This window comes from Oncorhynchus tshawytscha, linkage group LG31 (genome assembly GCF_018296145.1).
Source record: "Oncorhynchus tshawytscha isolate Ot180627B linkage group LG31, Otsh_v2.0, whole genome shotgun sequence".
NCBI classification, from domain to species: Eukaryota; Metazoa; Chordata; class Actinopteri; order Salmoniformes; family Salmonidae; genus Oncorhynchus; species Oncorhynchus tshawytscha.
In genome coordinates this window covers 10,353,143-10,374,522 of record NC_056459.1, presented here as the reverse complement: position 1 = coordinate 10,374,522, position 21,380 = coordinate 10,353,143, and the positions used below count along the sequence as shown (strand labels likewise).

Sequence of the window (21,380 nt, the reverse complement as noted above, 5' to 3'; positions counted from 1 at the left end):
TGCAGGTGCCTTGGTGGAAGAGTGGGATAACATCTCACAGCAAGAACAACAAATCTGGTGCAGTCCATGAGGAGGAGATGCACTGCAGTACTTAATGCAGCTGTTAGCCACACCAGATACTGACTTGTTACTTTTGATTTTGACCCCCCCCCCCCTTTGTTCAGGGACACATTATTCAATTTCTGTTAGTCACATGTCTGTGGAATTTATTCAGTTCATGTCTCAGTTGTTGAATCTTGTTATGTTCATACAAATATTTACACATGTTTAGTTTGCTGAAAATAAACACAGTTGAAAGTGAGAGGACGTTTATTTTTTTGCTGAGTTTACTTTATGAATGCATTGTCACAAATCAACGTGCAGTTTCTAGCCAACTAGCCTGCTAATATTAGCTTTACCAGCCTGCTAACATTACCTTAGCACTGAATCAGTCAGCCATTTTAACATTTTAGTCATTTAGCGGATGCTCTTATCCAGAGCGACTTACAGAAGCAATTAGGGTAAGTGCTTTGCTCAAGGGCAGATGGTCCAATTTTTCGCTTAGTTGGCTCAGGGATTTGAACCAACGCTCTTAACCGCTAGGCTACCTGCAAAATATATAGCACGCAAGCGCTAAGCTATCTGGATTCTGAGGTGGGAAAAGTTACAAAACTCCCGTAGCCTACTTAACAGAGAACATGCCAAAAGTTGACAAAACAAAAAAGGAGAACAGACGAGGTACTACACCATTAGTGCAAGCAGGTATGATTTTCGCTTTCATTGAGCCCACAGCAATAAAGCACCAGAGCCTGCCGTGCTAAAGTGTTTCCACTAGATAACACAGCCAAAAAGACTGTGACTAGCATGAGGTGTGGCTAACGTTAACCAGCTGGAGCTAGCTAGCTTAAACTCTGTAGCACAAAGTAGATCCTCCATATGACGTTGAGGGTACTTTAGAAGTTATCCGGAAATAAGTCAATAAATATGAAACAACTAGAGTTGCTAAATTCCTGGAACTTTCAACAAATTCCCTTGTTTTCCAGAAATTGTGGTTGGAGGATTCCAGGATTTTCTGCTTATTCCAGAAATCTCCAACCGGGATTTCGGGAAAACCAGGGAATTTATTGAAAGTTCCCCGAATTTTGCAACCCTAGTAATAACCCAAAAACATTACTATGTTTGTACTTATAGGTAACCAGGTTGTGACTACAACTAAGTTACTAAGTCTTTGACCACACTGTGTTGTTACATTGTTGAGTAAAAACTCATGTTTCCTACCCTTTCTTCGGAACCCCACTAATCTACTGACGGAACGCAAGAGGTGGCTAACAACAGACCTCCATCCTATGCTAGCTTGCTACCGATGGCCTGGCTAGCTGTCTAAATCGCCATGACCCCCAACCAACCTCTCCACTCACTGGACCCTTTTGATCACTCGACTAAGCATGCCTCTCCTTAATGTCAATATGTCTTGTCCATTGCTGTTCTGGTTAGTGTTTATTGGCTCATTTCACTGTAGAGCCTCTAGTCCTGCTCACTATACCTTATCCAACCTATTAGTTCCACCACCCACACATGCAATGACATCTCCTGGTTTCAATGATGTTTCTAGAGACAATATCTCTCTCTTCATCACTCAATACCTAGGTTTACCTCCACTGTATTCACATACTACCATACCTTTGTCTGTACATTATACCTTGATGCTATTTTACCGCCCCCAGAAACCTCCTTTTACTCTATGTTCTAGACGACCAATTCTCATAGCTTTTAGCCGTACCCTTATTCTACTCCTCCTATGTTCCTCTGGCGATGTAGAGGTGAATCCAGGCCCTGCAGTGGCTAGCTCCACTCCTATTCCCCAGGCGCTCTCTTTTGACGACTTCTGTAACCGTAATAGCCTTGGTTTCATGCATGTCAACATTACAAGCCTCCTCCCTAAGTTTGTTCTATTCACTGCTTTAGCACACTCTGCCAACCCGGATGTTCTAGCTGTGTCTGAATCCTGGCTTAGGAAGACCACCAAAAATTCAGAAATTTTAATTCCAAACTACAATATTTTCAGACAAGATAGAACTGCCAAAGGGGGCGGTGTTGCAATCTACTGCAACGATAGCCTGCAGAGTTCTGTCCTACTATCCAGGTCTGTACCCAAACAATTTGAACTTCTACTTTTAAAAATCCACCTCTCTAAAAACAAGTCTCTCACCGTTGCGGCCTGCTATAGTCCACCCTCTGCCCCCAGCTGTGCTCTGGACACCATATGTGAACTGATTGCCCCCCATCTATCTTCAGAGTTCGTGCTGCTAGGCGACCTAAACTGGAACATGCTTAACACCCCAGCCATCCTACAATCTAAACTCGATGCCCTCAATCTCACACAAATTATCAATGAACCTACCAGGTACCTCCCCAAAGCCTTAAACACGGGCACCCTCATAGATATCATCCTAACCAACTTCCCCTCTAAATACACCTCTGCTGTCTTCAACCAAGATCTCAGCGATCACTGCCTCATTGCCTGCATCTGTAATGGGTCAGCGGTCAAACAACCTCCACTCATCACTGTAAAACGCTCCCTGAAACACTTCTGCGAGCAGGCCTTTCTAATCGACCTGGCCTGGGTATCCTGGAAGGATATTGATCTCATCCCGTCAGTATATGATGCCTGGATATTTAAAAAAAAAAAAAAATCCTAACCATCTTAAATAAACATGCCCCATTCAAGAAATTTAGAACCAGGAACAGATATAGCCCTTGGTTCTCCCCAGACCTGACTGCCCTTAACCAACACAAAAACATCCTATGGCGTTCTGCATTAGCATCGAACAGCCTCCGTGATATGCAGCTGTTCAGGGACGCTAGAAACCATTATACACAGGCAGTTAGAAAAGCCAAGGCTAGCTTTTTCAAGCAGAAATTTGCTTCCTGCAACACTAGCTCAAAAAAGTTCTGGGACACTGTAAAGTCCATGGAGAATAAGAACACCTCCTCCCAGCTGCCCACTGCACTGAAGATAGGAAACACTGTCACCACTGATAAATCCACCATAATTGAGAATTTCAATAAGCATTTTTCTACGGCTGGCCATGCTTTCCACCTGGCTACTCCTACCCCGGTCAACAGCACTGCACCCCCAACAGCAACTCGCCCAAGCCTTCCCCATTTCTCCTTCTCCCAAATCCATTCAGCTGATGTTCTGAAAGAGCTGCAAAATCTGGACCCCTACAAATCAGCTGGGCTAGACAATCTGGACCCTTTCTTTCTAAAATTATCTGCCGAAATTGTTGCCACCCCTATTACTAGCCTGTTCAACCTCTCTTTCGTGTCGTCTGAGATTCCCAAAGATTGGAAAGCAGCTGCGGTCATCCCCCTCTTCAAAGGGGGACACTCTTGACCCAAACTGCTACAGACCTATATCTATCCTACCGTGCCTTTCTAAGGTCTTCGAAAGCCAAGTCAACAAACAGATTACCGACCATTTCGAATCTCACCATACCTTCTCTGCTATGCAATCTGGTTTCAGAGCTGGTCATGGGTGCACCTCAGCCACGCTCAAGGTCCTAAACGATATCTTAACTGCCATCGATAAGAAACATTACTGTGCAGCCGTATTCATTGATCTGGCCAAGGCTTTCGACTCTGTCAATCACCACATCCTCATCGGCAGACTCGACAGCCTTGGTTTCTCAAATGATTGCCTCGCCTGGTTCACCAACTACTTCTCTGATAGAGTTCAGTGTGTCAAATCGGAGGGTCTGCTGTCCGGACCTCTGGCAGTCTCTATGGGGGTGCCACAGGGTTCAATTCTTGGACCGACTCTCTTCTCTGTATACATCAATGAGGTCGCTCTTGCTGCTGGTGAGTCTCTGATCCACCTCTACGCAGACGACACCATTCTGTATACTTCCGGCCCTTCTTTGGACACTGTGTTAACAACCCTCCAGGCAAGCTTCAATGCCATACCACTCTCCTTCCGTGGCCTCCAATTGCTCTTAAATACAAGTAAAACTAAATGCATGCTCTTCAACCGACCGCTACCTGCACCTGTCCAACATCACTACTCTGGACGGCTCTGACTTAGAATACGTGGACAACTACAAATACTTAGGTGTCTGGTTAGACTGTAAACTCTCCTTCCAGACCCATATCAAACATCTCCAATACAAAGTTAAATCTAGAATTGGCTTCCTATTTCGCAACAAAGCATCCTTCACTCATGCTGCCAAACATACCCTTGTAAAACTGACCATCCTACCAATCCTCGACTTTGGCGATGTCATTTACAAAATAGCCTCCAATACCCTACTCAACAAATTGGATGCAGTCTATCACAGTGCAATCCGTTTTGTCACCAAAGCCCCATATACTATCCACCATTGCGACCTGTACGCTCTCGTTGGCTGGCCCTCGCTTCATACTCGTCGCCAAACCCACTGGCTCCATGTCATCTACAAGACCCTGCTAGGTAAAGTCCCCCCTTATCTCAGCTCGCTGGTCACCATAGCATCTCCCACCTGTAGCACACGCTCCAGCAGGTATATCTCTCTAGTCACCCCCAAAACCAATTCTTTCTTTGGCCGCCTCTCCTTCCAGTTCTCTGCTGCCAATGACTGGAACGAACTACAAAAATCTCTGAAACTGGAAACACTTATCTCCCTCACTAGCTTTAAGCACCAACTGTCAGAGCAGCTCACAGATTACTGCACCTGTACATAGCCCACCTATAATTTAGCCCAAACAACTACCTCTTTCCCAACTGTATTTTATTTATTTATTTTGCTCCTTTGCACCCCATTATTTTTATTTCTACTTTGCACATTCTTCCATTGCAAAACTACCATTCCAGTGTTTTACTTGCTATATTGTATTTACTTTGCCACCATGGCCTTTTTTGCCTTTACCTCCCTTCTCACCTCATTTGCTCACATTGTATATAGACTTATTTATACTGTATTATTGACTGTATGTTTGTTTTACTCCATGTGTAACTCTGTGTCGTTGTATCTGTCGAACTGCTTTGCTTTATCTTGGCCAGTTCGCAATTGTAAATGAGAACTTGTTCTCAACTTGCCTACCTGGTTAAATAAAGGTAAAATAAAAAATATAAAAAATAAAAAAGTGGCAAACCGTCCCGCTCAGGAGTGACCGCTAACTTCCTGAAAGGTGACGTCCAGGTGCATGGAAACATTACATTCTGAAGTACCTCCACTACACAGAGTCATGTGTCTCAAGAATTTTTCAAATAACCCAAACACTCATATAAACGTTTTTGTAAGCAATCTCTTTTCACTCTTACACGTACAACATATGTCACACAGTAAGACATTAACAAAGACAAAACATCTGTAAACATCCATCTCCCCTACTGCCATCAACACGCCGAGGTAAATCACTGCTGCTCAGCTTCACAGGACTAAGCTAAAAGACTATCTAAACCACCTTTCACACAACGTTAGCTTCCTCGGTGTGTGTTTCTTCATCCTGAAATCTCGGTGAACATGAGTAATACAGACAGACATCTTGTCCCGAGGTGGATTGTGCTGTATTTCACCACTGGGTGAGAAAGGGGCTTGTCACTCTGACACCAGTCACTATGGCATTAAATCACAAGCGCTGTTCCGGCTAGGCCGGACACACTGCAGAGAGAAGGTACAGAGAGAGATGGAGGGAGGGAGGGAGGGAGGGAGGGAGGGAGGGAGAGAGAGAGAGAGGTGAGGAGGGTAGGACTGTGTGTCACTGTCAGCTCACCCCTTCATCCAGGCTAGTCTGCCTCAGTGAGACATGTACCCCCAAAGAGACAAAGAAAGGCAATAACATAAGGGTACTGTGCTCCCGAGTGGCGCAGCAGTCTAACATGCTGACCACACCGCTCGCAACTTTACACATACGTGCTAGTCAATCATTGCACCCACACTGCTCGCTCGCCTCAGTGAGCGTCTGCGTGGCCAGGTGCCAAAATAGAAATAGGTTCTATTTGTGAGGCTCAATGCGCTGCAAGTCTGCCCTCTCCCATCTCCTCATTGGTTTTAAAGAGCATGTACCCACGTGCCATCTCCTCATTGGTGTTTAGGAGCATATACCCACATGGGTGATTGAAAAATGAACTGACGTCTACACGCCAGTCGGATGTAGTAATGCACCGTAAAGTTGGTTGCCAACCGCCATATAAAGTCCAAAGAAGTAAAAAAGAAGCCTGAGGAAGGAGGAGAGATGTCGAGAAAGGAATTCGGTTTACCGTTTTATCTGTGGATTAATTGTCGGAGTAGAAGACCTTGTGCATTTCAGGTAAAATAACAACCCAATGTTTATATCCCAGGACAACAGCAAGCTAGCTAGCTAAATTGCCATATATGTTTAATGCTTTTCGACCAGTCTCCAAATTAATAGAATTGGTTCAGTGTTAGTTTTGATATTTCAACCTGCATGTCATGATCGTGTTTGGTGTGGGGGTACAAAATCAACATGCGCACGATCGCGTATGCACGCATCCAGTTTGGTCAGCATGTAAGGCACTGCATCTCAGTGCCAGAGGCGTCACTAGAGACCCTGGTTCAATCCCGGGCTGTATCACAACCGGCCGTGATCGGGAGTCCTATAGGGCACAATTGGCCCAGCATCGTCCGGGATAGGGGAGGGTTTGGCCGGGGTAGGCCATCATTGTAAATAAGAATTTGTTCTTAACTGACTTGCCTAGTTAAATGAAGGTTAAATAAAACAATTAAATGCCAAATAAGTACACCAATAAGAATGAGATTCTTCAAAGTAGCCACCCTTTGCTTTGATGACAGCTTTGCACACTCTTGGCATTCTCTCAACCAGCTTCATGAGGTAGTCCCCTGGAATGCATTTTAATTAGCATGTGTGCCTTATTAAAAGATCAGTTGTGGAATTCCTTTCTTTCTTAATGCATTTGGGCCAATCGGTTGTGACAAGGTAGGGGTGGTACACAGAAGATAGACCTACTTGGTAAAATACCAAGTCCATATTATGGCAAGAACAGCTCAAATAAGCAAAGAGAAATGACAGTCCATCAATGCTTTAAGACATGAAGGTCAGTCAATCCGGAAAAGTGCAGTTGTAAAAACCATCAAGCGCTATGATGAAACTGGCTCACACGAGGAACGCCACAGGAAAGGAAGACCCAGAGTTACCTCTGCTGCAGAAGATAAGTTAATTAGTGTTACCAGCCTCAGAAATCGGCAATGAACTGCACCTCAGATTGACTTCAAAGAGTTCAAGTAACAGACACATCTCAACATCAAATGTTCAGAGGAGACTGCGTGAATCAGGACTTCATGGTCAAAGAAACCACTACTAAAGGACACCAATAAGAAGAAGAGACTTGCTTGGGCTAATAAATACAAGCAATGGACATTATCCAGGTGGAAATCTATCCTTTGGTCTGATGAGTCCAAATTGAGACTTTTGGTTCCAACCGCTGTGTCTTTGTGAGACGCAGAGTAGGTGAACGGATGATTTCCGCATGTGTGGGTTCCACCGTGAAGCATGGAGGAGATGGTGGGATGGTGTGTGGGTGCTTTGCTGGTAACACTGCCAATGATTTACTTAGAATTCAAGGCACACTTAACCAGCATGGCTACCACAGCATTCTGCAGCAATACGCCATCCCATCTGGTTTTCGCTTAGTGGGACTATCATTTGTTTTTCCACACGGCAATGACCCAACACACCTCCAGGCAGTGTAAGGGCTATTTGACCAAGAAGGAGAGTGATGGAGTGCTACATCAGATGACCTGGCCTCCACAATTACCCGACCTTAACCCAATTGATATGGTTTGGAATGAGTTGGCCTGCAGAATGAAGGAAAAGCAGCGAACAAGTGCTCAGCATATGTGGGAACTCCTTCAAGACTGCTGTTGGGAAAGCATTCCAGGTAAAGCTGGTTGAGAGAGTACCAAGAGTGTACAAAGCTGTCATCCACACAAAGGCTGGCTCCTTTGAAGAATCTCAAATATCAAATATATTTAGATTTTTTAACACTTTTTTGGTTACTACATGATTCCATGTGTTATTTCATAGTTTTGATTTCTTCACTATTATTCTACAATGTAGAAAGTAGTTAAAACATTTTTTTTTTTAAACCTTGAATGAGTAGGTACGTCCAAACTTTTGACTGGTACTGTGTGTGTGTGTGTGTGTGTGTATATATATATATTCTCATGAATTTGATTATATAATCTTGAAGCCCATTCAAAACAGTATGGGACTGGATACGGAAGTGAAGCAGAAGGGGTCATCACTTTCATATTATCTTTTCCAGAACAGTTACTGCAAGTATAGGGGATGCATAACCAGGCCAGCTCAGTACAACTTGTTTTGGCTCAGCTCAGTAGTGTGAAAATCCTTAAGGTGGGGTAAACTGCAGCTGTTCCCTCCAGCTTTGGCACTGGGCTCAACTCGGAGGGAAAATCCACCCATGAATCAAAACAAAAGCAATGAAAGTTGCTCTGGGAGATAGCTATCTGTTAAGGAGAGGAATTATGCTAATATGAATTTAACAATGCAGATAAATTGATAATCAAGAGATGATATAACAGAGAGTCCTTTTGTTGGTGTAATTAGACCCCACGCCCTCACTGAGGAACTGCTCCAACACTCCAGACACAAACAAACAACATTAGCGCCTCTACCCTTCACTGCACACACATAATCTCTACAGGAGGTCATGTATTTTCATAGACAATTCGGTTTGGAAAAGAGGAGGAGAGTTTGAATGTGTCTTACTGATTTTGTCAATGTGATGTGTCTCATCCTGTCCTGTTAGTTGTCTGCACTGGTTCTTGTGTAATCGATTACTGAGTAATTGTAGGTGTAAACCATATATTTATACAGTTGGCTAAATATATGCATGTGACTGGGTGTAGTTCGTTTTTGAAATCTTTGTCCACTCATTCTCTTAATAATAACATATTCTGCCCAGAGTTAAGCCCCATAGTTAATGCTTTAACTCTGACATGGGAGCATGGTGCACTAGGCTATTGGCAAAACATCCATCAATGCTTCCCACCATCCCACGGTGACTTAACTAGATTACAATGACCACGCAAATTAATTGCCCAGCGAGTGAGGTTTTTGGGCAGAAGTGAGAGACCACCATCCACCCTGCCCAAATGTTCTGTTACTATTCTTTCAAATAAGAGAAGACCGGGCAGTCGTGCACAGTTGATGCCAAGCCTCAAGAATAGATTGAACGTCATCATCCTCTCTAACCCACACGCAGTCAAAAGCCATTCGAGAAGGATGGAGAAGTGCCTTCCAAACGGGTCTCACCTTTAACAATAAACCTGTACCGCGCACGAGATTAACCAGAAGTCAATATATATTGGTTTATATATAAATGTCAAAAGGCACATTTTCATTCAGTCCATATCCCCTGCCAACATTCCTCCTACAAGACAAAATATGACGAAGCAATAGTGGCTACCGCCGGAAACTAACGCACGCATGACCATACATTTTCATGTATAGGCCTATTTGTAATCCCAACAAATTAAACATAGACAACAGGCCTATACTCAGTTTTAAAATGATAAGAATCGTTGACACTGTCGAGGCCTTGATAGGTCTGTGTTCTCCCCTCTGAACATTGTTGATTAAAAAAAATAGATACTCCCTAAATCCACATAGTTTAAAGAGGCTTCCCATATTCTATGTTCTATATTCTTTTTATGTCGTCCTGCTATTGGTTCAAAGCGACTGTATTTAATTATCAGAATAACATCACTGTAGGAGATAAGACTCACAAGAAGGAATCAACCATGTAGGCTACACGCCACTCGTGTCGTTTTAAATGTTAAATCGACGTGTGCCATTTAATTTCAAACATTAAATGAATTGAATATAGTACAAAAAAACGAGACTAAACAACGAATGTAGCCCCTGGAGTCTTTCAGCTTTGTTAGGCCAACAAGACACCATTTAGAATCTGAGAACCTGAGAAACATCCGTTTTTTTCGGTTAGCCTAAAACAGTTGTCTGGCATGTTATTTATCATGAGGAAAAACATTTAATAAGATGTCTTACCATATGCTGGTCTTAAATTGGTTATCTCAGCCATTTTGGGGTTCAAAAGGCTGTTGTCCCCCCCAAAATTAAAATAACAAATTAAACTCGCAGGCTTCTAATTTATTTCCATTAATGATATTGTCCCTACGCTTTTTCTTTAGGTCAGTAGGCTATATCAGCCGGGCGATGAGGCGACGATGTTTGATGGTCGTATTTTCCTCAGTCTGAAATTATTGTTGTGATTCAGTGGCTTCTCAAGGATGCTCTCGCAATTGCGCTTGCTTCAGCACACTCCTGTCTCGAGCTCAAGTCGGGTGCGGTTGCTGAGCAAGACGGCAACAACCAGCCTTGAGGACCCCCCCTGACAACCGTGAGTTTAAGGGATAATGTTCTTGATTCCTTGCATGCTCTCTTCTCGCCTCTTTAACAAAACCCATTGGATGAGAAGGTCAGAGGGGCGGGACCTCTGACCTTCTCATCCAATGGGTTTTGTTAAAGAGGCAAAACGATAGGATTTAAGGAATCAAGGAAACTCAAATGAGATTCTCCCTTGGAAATGTCTGGTTGCGAGATCCAATCATATCACCCTTTGCTACCACGAAGTTACCGAGAATTGCCCTCACCAACCAACCAGAGACAGCAACGCTACCAAGAATTGGCGAATGAGAACAAAGCAGTGGCATTGGCCAATGGGGATAGGGCTAGGGCTAGGGCAGGACACAGAAAAGGAGCATCTGTCCTATAACTTTTTTTTGGACTAGTGAAATACAACTTTTTCACAGCATAGTAACCAACTTGGAAAAAATTAATTGATAAGTTGACATACTTTTATTTTTAACCCCTACAGATGTCGAATCTTAACTTGATTACTCTTTTGCCACTGAGAATGTTCCTGTTGCATCAGGAAATTCAAATGAGCCTCATGATTAGTTGACTACAGCTCAGCGTTCAACACCATAGTTCCCACGAAGCTCATCACTAAGCTAAGGACCCTGGGACAAAACAACTCCCTCTGTAACTGGATCCTGGACTTCCTAACAGGCCACCCCCAGGTGGTAAGGGTTGGCAACAACACATCTGCCATGCTGATCCTCAACACTGGGGCCCTTCAGGGGTGTGTACTTAGTCCCCTCCTGTACTCCCTGTTCACCCACGACTGCGTGGCCAAACACGACTCCAACACCACCATTAAGTTAGCTGATGACACAACAGTGGTAGGCCTGATCACCGACAACGATGAGACAGCCTATAGGAAGGAGGTCAGAGAACTGGCAGTGTAGTGCCAGGACAACAACCTCTCCCTCAATGTGAGCAAGACAAAGGAGCTGATCATGGACTACAGAAAAAGGCAGGTCGAACAGGCCCCCATGAACATCAACGGGGCTGTAGTGGAGCGGGTCGAGAGTTTCAAGTTCCTTGGTGTCCACATCACCAACAATCTATCATGGTCCAAACACACCAAGACAGTTGTGAAGAGGGCACGACAAAACCTTTTCCCCCCCAGGAGACTGAAAAGATTTGGCATATGTCCCCAGATCCTCAAAAAGTTCAACAACTACACCATCGAGAGCATCCTGACCGGTTGCTGCCTGATATGGCAACTGCTCGGCATCTGACCGTACAATGAGGCGCTACAGAGGGTAGTGCGTACGGCCCAGTACATCACTGTGGCCAAGCTTCCTGCAATCCAGGACCTATATAATAGGCGGTGTCAGAGGAAAGCCCATAAAATTGTCAGAGACTCCAGTCACCTAAGTCATAGACTTTTCTCTGCTACTGCACGGTAAGCTGTACCAGAGCGCCAAGTCTAGGACCAAAGGCTCCTTAACAGCTTCTACCCACAAGCCATAAGAGTGCTGAACAACTAATCAAATGGCCACCGGACTATTACATTGACCCCCCCTCCATTTGTTTTGTACACTGCTGCTACTCGCTGTTTATTATCTATGCATAGTCACTTCACCCCTACCTACATGTACAAATGACCTCTAACCGGTGCCCCCGCACACCAACTCGGTACCGGTACTCCCTGTATATAGCCTCATTATTGTCATGTTATTGTGTTACTTTTTATTCGTTTTTACTTTAGTTTATTTGGTAAATATTTTCTTAACTCTTCTTGAACTGCACTGTTGGTTAAGGGCTTGTAAGTAAGCATTTCACGGTAAGGTCTGAACTTGTTGTATTCGGCATATGTGACAAATAAAGTTAGATTTGATTTGATTTCCTGACAATGAGCAGTTCTCTTTCTCCATGCGGAGGCAGTCGAGTCATTGGGATCAGGCCTGCTATCAAAATAATATTCTCTCACTCGCTCAAAACGCTAGGCCTAGGTCCTATTCCTGCAAGATTCAAATGTACAAAAATGGATCTGAAATGACATACACATCAAGAACCTTGATTTATATAGTTTAATAACACAAGATAGATATTGGTCTCCCCTAGGCTACGACATACAAGTGTGGAGTGTATCCTAAGGTTATGAATGAACAGTCAAAATTGAATTCAATCATGGCCTGGGGTAGTCTAGCAGTTAGGGCTGCTACCTTCAAAGTGCATATATAGGACTACTCTGTCGGTTCGTTTCACGCTTATGATGTACATTTAACAAAAATATAAAAGCAACAATTTCAAAGATTTTTCTGAGTTAGAGTTCATATAAGGAAATCAGTCAATTTAAATAAATAAATTAGGTCCTACTCTATGGATTTCACATGACTGGGAATACAGATATGCATCTGTTGGTCATAAATACTTGAACAAAAAGACTTCGACTCAATGGACAGATAGTGTAGTTGTCATTAAGTCTGTAAAAATACGTTACCTGGTTCTATTCATTCTGCTCTGGTCCATAACTCTCCTGCCTATTCCACTCATAGACTACTACCAACACCAAAGGCACATTTGTATTGCTGTGCATGTGTGTTTCAACCCAAAAAGTCAATTTAATCATGTAGTGTGTGTTTTCATGTGCAGGTGATTAAAGGTGTGGGAGAGGCACATGGGGAAGATCTCAATTGCATACTCCATGCGTCCTCTCTCTGTAGAGAGTATGCAATTGAGATCTTCCCAGCTAACAATTCTACCTGTAATGTTCTCCTGTTTGAGTGTCCAGTTTTCCGTTAGTTAGGTGAACATTGTATGTATAGTACCAGTTAAAAGTTTGGACACACCTACCCATTCAAGAGTTTTTCTTTATTTTTTACTATTTTCTACATTGTAAAATAATAGTGAAGACATCAAAACTATGAAATAACACATATGGAATCATGTCGTAACCAAAAAAGTGTTAAACAAATCAAAATGTATTTTATATTTGAGATTATTCAAAGTAGCCACCCTTTGCCTTGATGACAGCTTTGCACGGCCGTGATCGGGAGTCCTATAGGGCACAATTGGCCCAGCATCGTCCGGGATAGGGGAGGGTTTGGCCGGGGTAGGCCATCATTGTAAATATGAATTTGTTCTTAACTGACTTGCCTAGTTAAATGAAGGTTAAATAAAACAATTAAATGCCAAATAAGTACACCAATAAGAATGAGATTCTTCAAAGTAGCCACTCTTTGCTTTGATGACAGCTTTGCACACACTTGGCATTCTCTCAACCAGCTTCATGAGGTAGTCACCTGGAATATATTTAAATTAATTTGTAGAATTTATTTCCTTCTTAATGCATTTGAGCCAATCAGTTGTGTTGTGACAAGGTAGGGTGGTATACAGAATATAGCCTTATTTGGTCAAATTCAAAGTTCTTATTATGGCAAGAACAGCTCAAATAAGCAAAGAGAAAAGACAGTTCATCATTACTTTAAGACATGAAGGTCAGTCAATCCAGAAAATTTCAAGAACTTTCAAGAAAGTTTCTTCAAGTTCAATCGCAAAAACCATCAAGTGCTATGATGAAACTGGCTCTCACCACAGGACAAGAAGTCCCAGAGTTACCTCTGCTGCAGAGGAAAGTTAATTAGAGTTACCAGCCTCAGAAATCGGCAATTAACTTCACCTCAGATTGCAACTCATAGTGTTCAAGTAACAGACACATTCAGTCTTCCCAGCCTGGTGCAGGTCTACAATTTTGTTTCTGGTGTCCTTTGACAGCTCTTTGGTCTTGGCCATAGTGGAGTTTGGAGTGTGACTGTTTGAGGTTGTGGACAGGTGTCTTTTATACTGATAACAAGTTCAAACAGGTGCCATTAATACAGGTAACGAGTGGAGGACAGAGGAGCCTCTTAGAGAAGAAGTTACAGGTCTGTGCGAGCCAGAAATCTTGCTTGTTTGTAGGTGACCAAATACTTATTTTCCACCATCATTTGCAAATCAATTCATTAAAAATCCTACAATGTGATTTTCTGATTTTTTTTTCTAATTTTGTCTGTCATAGTTGAAGTGTACCTATGATGAAAATTACAGGCCTCTCTCATCTTTTTAAGTGGGAGAACTTGCACAATTGGTGGCTGACTAAATACTTTTTTTGCCCCACTGTACACCTTAGCCAAATACATTTAATCTCAGTTTTTCACAATTCCTGACATTTAATCCTGGTAAAAATTCCCTGTTTTAGGTCAGTTAGGATCACCACTTTCTTTTAAGAATGTGAAATGTAAGAATAATAGTAGAGAGAATGATTTATTTCAGCTTTCATCACATTCCCATTGGGTCAGAAGTTTACATACGCTCAATTAGTATTTGGTAGCATTGTCTTTAAATTGTTTAATTTGGATCAAACGTTTCAGGTAGCCTTCCACAAGTTTCCCACAATAAGTTGCGTGAATTTTGTCCCATTCCTCCTGACAGTGCTGGTGTAACTGAGTCAGGTTTGTAGGCCTCCTTGATCGCACATGCTTTTTCAGTTCTGCCCCCAAATTGTCTATGGAATTGAGGTCAGGGCTTTGTGATGCCCACTCCAATACCTTGACTTTGTTGTCCTTAAGCCATTTTGCCACAACTTTGGAAGTATGCTTTGGGTCATTGTCCATTTGGAAGACCCATTTGAGACCAAGCTTTAACCTGACTGATGTCTTGAGATGTTATATATCCACATAATTTTCCTACCTATTTTGTGAAGTGCACCAGTCCCTCCTGCAGCAAAGCACCCCCACAATATGATGCTGCCACCCCCGTGCTTCACGGTTGGGATAATGTCGGAGAAACTTGGACGGCCCTCAAACCAAGGGCTCAGTTTCTTGCAGGGCAGGCAGAGTGGGAGGTGCCTTATAGAAAGCCAGACACGATCCCCAGGGATGAACACAGGGGTCGCATTGCGGGGGTGATCTGCCTGCTCCTTTCGACGGCGGACGGCTGCGGGCCGGACCCACTCATTAACCTCAGGAGCTTCGGTCTGGCCCGGGGTCCACAGAGCCAGGGCCGGCTGAAAACTCAGAACACACTGGAAGGGGGTCAACCCAGTGGAGGAATGATGTAGCGAGTTCTGGGAGCGCCCACTCTCCCTCCTGGTCCTGACAATGACTCCTCATGAACCTCCCCAGCTCCTGGCTCATCTCCACCTGCCCGTTTGACTGAGCCCGGTATGCGGAAGTGAGGCTGTCCGTGACCCTGAGCTTCTCCATAAAGGCTTTCCATACCCATGACGTAAATTGGGGACCACGGTCAGAGATAATGTCATCTGGAAAGCCATAATGCCGAAAGACCTGCTGGAAAGTGCATCAGTGACCCGGAGAGCAGTAGGGAGACCAGAAAGAGGGATTAAACGATTGGATTTGGAAAATCGATCCACAAACACCAAAATGGTGATGAAACCGTCAGAGGAGGGGAGATCAGTAACAAAGTCAAAGGATAGAAGGGACCAGGGATGCTGAGGCACAAAAAGGGGAAGGAGCTTCCCTGCTGGAGTGTTCCGAGGGGATTTGCTTTGGGCACATACGGAACAGGAGTTGACATAGTGAGTGACATCCTGTGCTAAGGTGGGCCACCAGTATTTCCCAGGGATTGATTGGGAAGTGCGAGAAATACCTGGATGTCCAGTGGCGACAGCTGGGTGTTCCCAGGTCAGCAGCCGGTCCCTTATCCCTGTAGGAACGTAAATTAGCTCGGAAGGACAGTTAGTGGGTGCGGGCTCCCTCTCTAGATCCTGGCGGATGTCCACAGCTCCAAAGGAGCTACGACTCGGGAGAGTGGGATTAAAGGCGCATTCTGGACAAGACCCTCTCCGGAATCGTAGACTCGGGACAGGGCATAGGCCTTGGTGTTCTTGGAACCTGGGCGGTAGCTCAGTGTGAAGTCAAACCTTGAAGAAATGTGTCAACCTTGCTTGGCCAGATTCAGCCTCCTCGATGTCCGTATGTACTCCAGGTTCCGATGGTCGGTGAGAATGACAAATTGATCCTTCAGCTAGTGTCTCCACGCCCTAATGCCAAATTCACCACCAGGAGCTCACATCGATCGACCAACGTTGTAATTCCTCTTTGCAGGTAATAGTTTCTTTGAGAAAAAAGCACATGGGTACAACTTCTGTGGGTTACTCTGTCGTTGAGACAGAACTGCCCCCACACCTACCTCTGAAGCATCCACCTCCATCACAAAAGATTTCGTGGGATCAGGATGTTAGAGCAATGGGGCGGAGGTGAAACGTCCCTTGAGTAGTCAGAGGGCCTTGTCGGCTGCTGGGCTCCACACCAACCTACGGGGCCTCCCTTAAGGAGAGAGGTGAAAGGAGCGGCAACAGAGCTGAAGCTCCTGATGAAACGGCGGTAGAAGTTGGCAAACCCCAAAAACCGTTCTATACCCTTTATGGTGGTTGGGACTCGCCATGACCTGACTGCATCTACCTTCTTGTCATCCATCCTCACTCCCTGCGGACTGAATTGGTAGCCTAAGAAGGAGACAGCCCTCTGATGAAATTGGCACTTCTCAGCCTTGACGAACAGATGGTTAGCCGGGAGGCGTTCCAGGACTGTTCGAACGTGAGTGATGTGATTCTCCAGGGCAGCCGAGAAGTTCAAGAAGTCATCGATATACACGACCACCTGGCATCAGAGCATGTCCCTGAACACCTCGTTAACAAATGCCTGGAACACTGACGGAGCATTGGCTCAGCCAAATGGCACCACCAAGTACTTGTAGTGACCAGACATTGTGCTAAACGCTTTCCCCCTCCCGGATGCAGATGAGATTGTAAGCACTCTGTAAGCACTCCGCAGGTCCAGTTTGGTAAAGAACCAGCCCCTTGTTGGAGTGCCTCTTGGATGTCATCTTTTCAGGATGGTCACTCTTAGTGAGAGTAGCAAAAGTGCTGAAATGTCTTACCGTGGACTAACTTTTATATTTATATATATATTTTATTTTTTTACCTCCTTTTTCTCCCCAATTTTGTGGTATCCAATTGTTAGTAGTTACTGTCTTGTCTCATCGCTACAACTCCCGTACAGGCTCGGGAGAGACGAAGGTCGAGAGCCACACAACCCAACCAAGCCGCACTGCTTCTTAACACAGCGCGCATCCAACCCGGAAGCCAACCGCACCAATGTGTCGGAGGAAACACCGTACACCTAGCGACCTGGTCAGCGTGCACTGCGCCCGACCCACCACAGGAGTCGCGATGAGACAAGGATATCCCTACTGGCCAAACCCTCCCTAACCCGGATGATGCTAGGCCAATTGTGCGTCACCCCATGGACCTCCCGGTCGCGGCCGGCTGCGACAGAGCCTGGGCTCAAACCCAGAGTCTCTGGTGGCACAGTTAGCACCGCAATGCAGTGCCTTAGACCACTGCGCCACCCGGGAGGCCATGGACTGACTTTTAGAGATACTTTTGTAACCCTTTCCAGCTTATGCAAGGCAACAATTCTTAATCTTAAGTCTTCTGATATCTCTTTTGTTAGAGGCATGGTTCACATCAGACAATGCTTCTTGTGAATAGCAAACTCAAATTTTGTGAGTCTTTTTTATGGGGCAGGGCAGCTCTAACCAAAATATCCAATCTTGTCTCATTGATTCGACTCCAGGTTAGCTGACTCCTGACTCCAATTAGCTTTTGGAGAAGTCATTAGCCTAGGGGTTCTATTAAGGCACAAGGCGAGACCCAGATGCAGACACAGGAGGCAGATGGTTAGAGTCTTTGATATTTATTAACAATCCAAAAGAGGTAGGCAAGAGAATGGTCTTGGATAGGCAAAAAGGTCAAAACCAGTTCAGAGTCCAGGAGGTACAGAGTGGCAGGCAGGCTCGAGGTCAGGCAGGCAGGAATGGAGTCCAGAAAACAGGCAAGGGTCAAAACCGGGAGGACTAGTAAAAGAGAAATAGAAAGCAGGAGCACGGGAAAACACGCTGGTTGACATGAAAACATACAAGATGAACTGGCACAGAGAGACTGGAAACATAGGGATAAATACACTGGGGGAAAAAGCGACACCTGGAGGGGGTGGAGACAAACACAAGAAACAGGTGAAACAGATCAGGGCGTGACAGGTTCACATACTTTTCCAATCTACACAGTGCATTTTTAATTGATGAATTCAATATAGACAAGACTGATGGTACCGGCATCTGATGGTCATGGTGCTTTCAAGACAACTGGGAATTCAGAAAAAAACGAAATCAAATCATGATGTTACTGAACTTCAGGTTGGAAAGTCGGAGCTCTAGAAAGATGCCAGAGTTTCCGAGTTTGATTACTTTTCCCTAGTCAGATCTCGGTTTTTTTTCTGTTTTTATTTGTATTGGACGCACTGAAGGCGGAGATTTCCGAGTTCCGAGGTGTTTTTAACACGGCATTAGTCTCAGCAGAGACAAATTCCTGTTGTTCCTATGACCAGAGAAAGTGAACTACTCCTAACACGACGAGCTGCTAATAATAATATCAATACACTTGTCTACTCATTCATTGCAGCTGCAACGCGAGTGGAAGTAGAGAAGCGCGTTTTATGTTTGTAATAGCGTTGAATAAAAACTGTTGATAGTTCTGGATAAAACGTAGACATGAACTCACTCATAAAAACAGCAGCACTTTGCTGTATTCTTTGACAGCCTCTCTCTCTGATCATGGTTTTAAAAGTTATGAAATCTCATGCAGGCTTGTATCTAATTTTGCTGTGGCCGGAGTCGTGGATGCTGTAGGGAGGCACGGTGATTTAAGCTATCCGATTGTCCAGCACAGTAGACGCAGTCGATTTAGCAGATCTCCCAGTTCGTCGGGTAGGCAGAGTTTTTCTTTTCAGACAAATGAAATGTTCAAAATACGAACAGTTTGCCTACTTGGTGTACAGGGTTTCTGAATCAAGTGCAGCTACCTTCAACAGTGCAACACGAAAAAATAGCGCAAGCCTTCATGCTTGTATCGTTGGCTTTTCTACAAAAATGTCTGGCTTCAGGATTAGTCAGAAACATTTATTCCAGTGCCAAAATGGACTAAAAAGTGTAAATTGACAAATGTTGGGCATAAGTCAGTATATTCCAAAATAGAGATGTGAGATTTGTGAGCCAATGCTAACTAGTATTAGCGCAATGAAAACCATAGACTTGCGCTAACGCTGGTTAGGAATTTGCGCATCCTTCAAACTGCACGCAGAGACATAAAAATGGTATCCACGATTTCATCTAACTATGGGGAAGAAGACCAAAATCCCAAAGTATCCCTTTAACCACCATAATGTCGATCATGTCGCTGTAACATATTACATTGTATCATGTTGTTGTTATTAGGTTGACGTTTGGTGTGATCTGAGCCTTGGTGCTTCAGTGATGATGGTCAACTTATATGGAATTCTGTTAAAGACTCCAACCACCCAAACCATATACTATTTTCTCTGTTGCCGCACGGCAAGAGGTACCGTGCATCAAGTCTGACACCAACTGGCTATTGAACAGCTTCTATCCCCAAGCAATACGACTGATAAATAGCTAATAAAATAGCTACACGGACTATCTGAGTTAACCTTTATCGACCTTTTTATTTCAATTTCTCTATGCACACTCCAACACCTAAACAAAAACTCACCCCACCATTTGCTCATATGCACATACAATTACAATGACTCTACACACCCGCACACATACAAGCTGCATCTAGTCTGTTTATCTTATATCCTGTTGCCTAGTCACCTCACCCCTAATATATATATATATATATATATATATATATATATATATATATATATATATATATATATATATATATATATAATCTCCATCACTCCAGTATCCCTGCACATTGTAAATATGGTATTGTAACTTACTTAAAAATATATATTTCCTGTATATGGTATGCTTACTTACTTACTTGGTGTATTTCAAATTTATTATTCTTATTTCTCATGTTTGATCTACGAATACCTTGTCATTGATTATTGCATTGAGTTTGCAAGAAAGACATTTCACAGTACTTGTTGTGCATGTGACATTAAAACTTGACATGAAAGAACATGGAATCAACACTAGGTCATAGGTATTTTATACTTTGGGATGATTTTGGCATGAAGCGCAAAAATGCTAAGATGGGCACCATTGACTAATATAGGCTGGCCTATATTATGCATAACACACAATATAATGAATAGGATGTGGAAAAGAGGAGGCTGGTGGGAGGAGCTATAGGAGCTATAGGCTCATTGTAATAGCTGGAATAGAATAATTGGAACGGTATCAAACACACGGAAACCACTTCTGACACTGTTCCATTCCAGCCATTACAATGAGCCCGTCATCCTATAGCTCCTCCCAACAGCATCCTCTGATATACAGTTAATGATAGATAGCCTAAGTAACTGAAAGATTAGGCAACATATGGTGTTTTCTTCCCAATCTGTCATCAATCCTGCCACTACTCAAAGGGAATGGGTATGACTGACTTACAGTGGCTCTAGAAACTATTCATACCTCTTGACTTCCACATATTGTTGTGTTACAGCCCGAATTCAAAATGGAATACACACATTTTTGTCCACCCTTCTACACACAATACCCCATAATGACAAAGTGAAAACATGTTTTTAGACATTTTTGCAAATGTATTGAAAATCAAACACTGAAATATCTCATTACACAAGTATTCACACCACATGTTAGAATCACCTTTGGCAGCGATTACAGCTGTGAGTTTTTCTGGGTAAGTCTCTAAGCTTTGCACACCTGGATAGTACAATTTTTGCCCATTATTCTTTAAAATTCTTGAAGCTCTGTCAAATTGGTTGTTGATCATTGCTAGATAATCATTTTCAAGTCTTGCCATAGATTTCCAAGCAGATTTAAGTCAAAACTGTAATTTGGCCACTTGGGAACATTCACTGTCTTCTTGGTAAGCAGCTCCAGTGTAGATTTGGCATTGTGTTTTAGGTTATTGTCCTGCTGAAAGGTGAATTCATCTCCCTGTGTCTGGTGGAAAGCAGACTGAACCAGAATTTCCTCTAGCTCCATTCCAT

At 43.6% G+C, this 21,380-nt stretch overlaps 1 protein-coding gene across 1 annotated transcript in view; it reads right to left on the bottom strand.

Annotated features, from left to right (window-relative positions):
* Positions 1–10,375, bottom strand: part of LOC112229274 (synaptotagmin-11) — a 32,752-nt gene extending 22,377 nt beyond the window's left edge. The window contains exon 1 of the mRNA XM_024395107.1: positions 10,027–10,375. Coding sequence (XP_024250875.1) covers positions 10,027–10,060 — 34 coding nt within the window. The 5' untranslated portion in view covers positions 10,061–10,375. The remainder of the gene's footprint in view (positions 1–10,026) is intronic.
* Between the last annotated feature and the right edge of the window lie 11,005 nt (positions 10,376–21,380).